General features: G+C 34.7%; 1 protein-coding gene across 1 annotated transcript; it reads right to left on the reverse strand.

The window, feature by feature from the left end:
- Positions 1–5,744: 5,744 nt before the first annotated feature.
- Positions 5,745–6,032, reverse strand: LOC126954487 (40S ribosomal protein S17-like). The gene has a single exon (XM_050789988.1). It carries the CDS (start codon positions 6,016–6,018, stop codon positions 5,767–5,769), a length of 252 nt encoding a protein of 83 aa, XP_050645945.1. The 5' UTR covers positions 6,019–6,032; the 3' UTR covers positions 5,745–5,766.
- Between the last annotated feature and the right edge of the window lie 1,266 nt (positions 6,033–7,298).

The following is a 7,298-nucleotide window of genomic DNA, read 5'->3' on the forward strand; positions in this document are numbered from 1 at the left end:
TAATAAAACAGAAACCAATACTTATCTGAAAGGCTTTCCAAGAAAAACACGAACAATCTAAAGAGAGAGACAGACTACAAAAATGTAAATGTTTATACATAAGAAGCCACAATAAAATTGACTGCTGACAGAGAAGGGATCAGTTAATGCATATGTTAAAGACAGTGAGTTAATATATTAATATAGTCAAATCTAAACATTTAATTGAGTAGTGATCCGATAGTGAAAAAGCGAGGGAGGGTTTTGTTTTCACAGAACCAAAAGTTATGCAAGAAAATTATTATATGAAATCACAAATAAATAAATATAAACATTCAAATCATAATTAAGAACGGTAAATAGAAAAAATTACTATTTTGAACCTGGTATCCCCAAGATTTACAGGTAAATCATAATAATATGTACTGTTTTTAGGATATAGAAAAAAACGAACTTATATAATAGCGAAGGTAAAAATAATTATAACTAGTTTGAGAAATAGAAATCTGTCAAAAGCTTAAATTTTTACTAATCTTGACTTCATAATTTAGTTCTAGGATTTTAATATAATGATAACCAGAAACTGCAACTATGATATATGTGTAAACGTTGATGTTTATTACAAAGTTAATTAAAAATAAAATCTTAAAAACCCAAATGACCAAAACCAAGAAAAATTTAAAGTACTGTTTTAGGAGAGCAATGCAGTAGAATATAACTATGTAGCCATTAAAAATTTACTATTGTGGTAAAAGAGCTTACAATATGTTTGTAAGTAAAATAGCATTATGCATCACTCTGTGTATAATATAGGCTAAATTTTTAGCAAAGTATATGCCAACATTCATATGCTTTTACACCTATAGCCAAAATAATTATAATTATAATAAAAACTAAGGGAAATACAATGGTAATAAATGTTATTCTCATTTGGACTTCTGACAGTGGTTTTTCCTTTATGGTTTTCTATGTTTCCTATTTTTCTAAGTTAACACAAGTTACTTCCATAAGTAGCAAAAATTAACTAATAAATGTATGATGTTGGAAAATATAAACTATTCCATATGGAATTTTCCTTTTTAATTATGCATTTGAATCATTTTGAATTGTAGCATTGGTTAGGTGTGAGCCTACGACTCTCCAGGTACGTGCTTTCAAAACTAATTTCAAGATAACAAATAACAGTGTTAAACAAGGACTGATTCCAAACCAGTACCTCTTGTGAATTTCTATTTCCCTTTTGTTTTTGTCCTCACTTGAGTTTCTTAGATGCGATCTCACTCTGTTACCCCGGCTGAAGTGCGGTGGTGCGGTCTTGGCTCACTGCGGCCTCTGCCTCCCGGGTTCAAGCAATTCTCCCACCTCAGCCTCCCCAGTAGCAGGGATTACAGGGGCGCATCACCACGTCCAGCTAATTTGCATTTTTAGTAGAGACAGGGTTTTACCATGTTGGCAAGCAAGGCTGTTCCCGAACTCCTAACCTCAAATGATCCACCTGCCTCAGCCTCCCTAAGTGCTGGGATTATAAGCCTGAACCACTGCGCCTGGCTGAGAGTGGTTCTAATTTACTGTGCTTTTTTGTTGGTTTGTTTATGCAAATGTACTTCTTAATCCTAGTTTTGGATCATAATGTGGTTTCAATGGCCTGATAGTCCCTGTCCCTCAATTCTCTTCTCGGAACTGAAAGTATTCAATGTTAATGGCCATATCCCTACATCCAAAGCACATTTTGATCTTTTTCTCTGTTGCATTTGGCTCTGTTGTTCATTCTCTTTTTAAACCTCTCTCAAATATTTTCCCATGACTTTACAATCGTATTTCTCCTCAGGTGATTTCTTTAGTTGCTTTTTTTGTGGATATTTTCTCTTTTTCCTTCCTCTTTTGGCTCCTCTTTCACTTATAGATTTGAGCTCCTTGTTGGCAGCGTAATCTAAGGAAACATATCCAGGCTGTAAAATGATAAATGGTTGCAACCAAAGCTAATGCATAAAAGCTTTTAGTAAGTAACTTTATCACCCCCAGTTTTTAGTTTTTCTTCCATGGAACAATGGAATTGGGAGATGTAGGTGAGGAAATTCAGGTTTATGAATATTTACTTTCTTAACAGTGACTATGAACAAGCCAGAGATTATATATAATGAATCAGTAGAACCTGAGGATTTGCAAGCTTGTAGGCTCTTTGCATTACCACCTCAGTCCAAATCCTCATGATCTCATTTAATGATTACTGCAGACTGAGCACCAGAAGATTCCATAAGGTGCTGCTTTCTCAGGAATTAATGTTTTATTCATTTGCATGTAGCATGTTCTCATTACAACATCTACAAAGTAAAGTGGAAATCTTCCAAATGAGGCAGTTGGGAGTTTTGGTTGTCAGTTCATTCTTAATTCTACTAAAAATGTATTATTGATTTCCTTCATTCTTGTTATGAAACAAATATAAAAACTCTGCTATGTCTTTCTCATACTATTTTTGTTCCTCTCCTGAATTAACTGTCTTAATACATTTAATTAATTCTAGCAAAAATAGAGAAGATTTAATACTCACCTAATGTTTACTTCTTTTTAAAACTAATTTTCTTTCTGACCAAAATTATCCCAAGCTTTCTCCCACTTCTTATTTTTGTCTTTCTAATTACCTTTTAAAATATTCTACAATGAAAAATATAGCCTTTGTTTTCCTACAGATTCCTTTCTCAATCAGTGGTTTCCATCAGTTCCTTAAATATTGGTTGTTTTCCATACATTACTTCTCATCTTTATTTTCTTGTCATTGTATAATCTATTTTAGATAATATTGTGCACTCAGCATTTTAAGTAACACCAACACACTAATGGCTGCAGTGCTAATATTATTATTATTATTATTATTATTAGGAGATGGAGTCTTGTTCTGTTGCCCAGGCTGGAGTGCAGTGGCGTGATCTTGTCTCACTGCCACCTCCACCTCCCGGGTTCCAGTGATTCTCCTGCCTCAGCATCCTGAGTAACTGGTACTACAGGCGTGTGCCACCATGTCTGGCTAATTTTTGTATTTTCAGTAGAGACGGGGTTTCACTGTGTTAGCCAGACTGGTCTGGAACTCCTGACCTCAGTCAATCTAGCCGCCTCGGGCTTCCAAAGCGCTGGGATTACAAGTGCAAGCCACCGTGCCTGGACTCCAGTGCTATTATTTTTACGTTCTTCTGTCTTGTGTACATATCTAACTGAACATGTTACAACATTGGATGTAAATCAATCATGTGTTCATTCTGTGGGACTGTCTGAGAATTATAGTTCCTGATTTTAGGAATTAAAATAATGGGATGAAGTTATTGGCAGGATAATATCCAAGAGTTCTACTTGACCTCCACATCAACCCCTCATACTAAATTAAGCTAGAAGATGTGTTTATCATGGAAATTCCATACTCAGAGAGTTCAGTTACATGTAAAATCTAACTTCCATGGACTCTTCCACTACCTGTTGAGTATTATAGGTGTTCTTCTGCCACTTTTCCTTTGATTATGTATATTCACATTTTATGTCATTTTAGATACATAGAGATACATAGTTTAGAACTCACCAAATAAGCACTCATAGATTTCCTCATTATTTTTTAAATGTAATATCTATGCCATATTTAGGAGGAGAAAGGTGTAGTGAAATTACACTCTCCCAAGGGAAGAAAGACCAGCTGGCTTGAGTTCCAAACACAGCTTCCCCTCTAACGCCTATATGTGCTTAACCACTTTGGCTACAACTTCTTTATTAATATTCGATGATCCCTGTGACAGTTAATTTTACATGTCAACTTGGCTGGGCCACAATACACAGATATTTGGCCCAACATTATTCTGGATAATTCCGTTAAGGTGTTTTGGGGATGAGGCTGATATTTATATTGGTGGACTTTTAGAAAAGCAGTGTTGGTACTCTCTTCTGTGAGGAAGCCTCATCTAATCAGTTGAAGTTTCTAATAGTACAAAGACTGACCTTCCCTGAACAAGAAGGAATTCTCTCAACAGACTTCGTTTGGCTGAAAACTGGAACTTTTCTCTGAGTTTTCTCCATCTCCAAGTCTCCTTACTTGATCTGCAGATTTTGAACTCACCAAGTCACCACAATCATGTAAGCCAACTCCACTCTTATCTTTCTTCACCTCTCTTTTACTCTTTCCCTGTCTTTCTACCTCTCTTAACCCTAATTAATACACTAATACATATTTTGGTACTGATAATGGACTTTTCACCTATTTCACCTTCAGGAAAACCATGATAAATTAACAAGACTAAATTTGTGCTAAATTTCTAAAGAAGATTGGTAATCCATTACTTATTGTTTAAATCTTCTTTATATTTTTAAAATACTTTATTGCATGAATATATAAATGATCGCAAAAGGAAGGCATAGTAAAATGTTCAAGAAGAAAACTATTATCTGGAAATATACATAGAGCACTTTGGGGTGGGGATTGGGTTATAAATGTGTAATATATTGTTTTACAAACAAACCTGGTTTCTAAAGGAATTAATTACTACCTAAATCTCTTTGCTCCATTTAATCATTTTGCAACATAATTATGGTGTTCTCAATTTTCCTAAGAAAGGAGTTTTATTTAAAATTGAACTATATTTTCTAAATGAAAATGCCATACCTGGCTTTAATTTCTTTTGTGTATTGTCAATAGATTTCAAAGACTTAACATTGTTAAACAATGCATTAATTATTTAAGTAATTATGTTTTATTAAAAAACATACACATCTTTTATTCCATTTCATAAATGCAAAATAGTTAATATAATTATGAATATGGAGAAATTAATGAAATGATTGAGTTATATTCTACAAACTAATTAGCAAAGCTGTTTTAAGAGGATAACTATCATCGTTTTGTTAAATTGTCTTATTTCTCATTTTATCAGTTGTCTAAAATTTCTTGTTGATTGCTAAAAAAGGACATACATTTTTCCGTTTCTTAAACATTGGTTTTAGTATTGTAAAAATCTCAACATTGCTTTTTGAAAAAGTAAGCACAGTCTTCAACTATGTGGGAAAAAAAATAGAAATGTGTTTTAATTCTAATACATGACATAATAAAATAACAGCAAGAATGCATGTTTATTACACCTTGTTATGTGCCAGAAACTTTTCTGCACTTGAGGTACCAAGCAATTAAACAAACAAGCCATTTTCTCTCAATAGGAAATACAGGACATAAACAAATACATATAAAACAAATTATATATCATGTAAGCGGTATATATTTTTTAAAAGTTAGAAATGTAGAATTGAGTTCATGATGCTGTTAATATTACAAGATCAAGAACAATATTTCTTATAAGATGGAAATTGATCATATACTAGAATAAAGTGAGGGAGTAACCCATGTGGATATTTTGGGAAAGAAGAAGTTAAAAAAAACAAGTACAAACACAACATCAGAAAAAAATAATAAAGTTACTAATATTCAGCTTCTGACATCAAAAATAAGATCAGGCAACAAGATTATAGATTGGAAAAACAGCCATCTTAAGAGAGGAAAATATATTTCCTAAATTCTTTTTTTTTTTTTTTTTTTTTTTTTTTTTTTTTTTTTTTTTTTGCTGTTGACCCAGATTTATTGAAAATAATATAGCACTGCAGAAAAAATTCAAAGAAGTCCCCGAGCGTTTTGAAATTCATCCTAACTGTAGGCTGAGTGACCTGCAGGTTGGACAGACTGCCGAAGTCCAAAAGCGTTAGCATTTCCTTAGTGTCAGGATCTACTTCGATTATCTCTTGATCCAGGGCTGAGACCTCAGGAACTTAATTGTCTCTCCTTTCTCTCTCCTCCTCCTGCAGCTTGATGGAGATACCTCTTACAGGGCCTCTCTGAATCCGCTTCATCAGATGCGTGACATAGCCTGATATCTTGTTGCGGAGCTTCTTGCTGGGGATAATGGCAATCTCCTCGCACACGCGCTTGTTCGTGTGGAAGTCGCTGCCCAGGCGCTTGTAGTACTTCTCTATGATGACCCGGGCCTCCTTCTTCACGGTTTTGGTGCGAATGCGGCCCATGTTGGCGGATCCTTGGTAAAAGAGCTATTTCCTAAATTCTTTTAACTTTTGTTTTGACATATTAAAGGTCATGATGATTGACTGTTAGAGTACAATTCTATAATAACTCTCAGTTACCATTGTCTCTTGAGTGTGGCTAAGAACTATACGTAATGGCATAGTCAGTCCTTTGATTACGTTATTTTAACACGGTTGACTTAAAGAATGAAGGTTCTCTTGAGTGGATCTGACCTAATCAGGTGTGTCCTTAAAATTGACTGAGTTCTGCTTAGCAAAGAGATTTGAAGCATGAAAGAAGATCAACATGAAGGGTATTTTCCTAGGCTGGTTCTGAACATGAAAAAGGTCATGTGATAAGGAACATATGCGACTTCAGGAAGATCAGAACATCCTCTGACTGACAGTTAAAAACAGTCTTACACCTGCAGAAACTTCAATCTTACAATTGCAAAGAACTGAAACTTACCAAATTCTGTGAACTTGGAAGTAGACCCCGAGCTGCAGATGAGAACATAGGCCCTCTGCCACTTTGATTCTAGGCTTTTGAAACTGATGAAAGAAATGAGCCATGCCATGCCTGGACCTACAGCACTGTGAGATAATAGATGGGTATTATGTTACGGTTCTAAGTTGCAGTAATTTGTTACAGAACATTAGAAAATGAGTACAACTGTAATAATAGAATTTTCTCCCTAGTGTAGACTATGACTACTGTTGCTTTATGTCACGAGGCATTGCATTATAGGGACAGTTCTAAAAGTTTCACACATTACATTATCTGTAAAGTTTAATGTACATTCTATTATACATTTAATGATTCGAAATAGAGAGGGGTATTATGAAAGTTTAAAATAGTACAATTATCAAATTCTAAATTTAATTATTAAAATTATTAAATTATCAAATCAGAGTAAATGGATAATATATGGCAATAAAAATTCTTGCAAAAAATAATATTTTAGATTATGTATTATTATTATTACTATTTTTTTGAGATGGAATCTTGCTGTATTGCCCAGGCTGGAGTGCAGTGGCAAGATCTCAGCTCACTACAAGCTCCACCTCCCAGGTTCAAGCAATTCTCTGCCTCAGCCTCCTGAGTAGCAGGGACTACAGGCACCCGCCACCAAGCCCAGCTAATTTTTTTGTATTTTTAGTAGAGATGGGGTTTCACTGTGTTAGCCAGGATGGTCTCAATCTCCTGACCTCGTGATCCGTCTGCCTTGGCCTCCCAACGTGCTGGGATTACAGGTGTGAGCCACTGTGCCCATCCAGTATTT

Source organism: Macaca thibetana, chromosome 5 (genome assembly GCF_024542745.1).
Source record: "Macaca thibetana thibetana isolate TM-01 chromosome 5, ASM2454274v1, whole genome shotgun sequence".
Lineage (NCBI taxonomy): Eukaryota > Metazoa > Chordata > Mammalia > Primates > Cercopithecidae > Macaca > Macaca thibetana.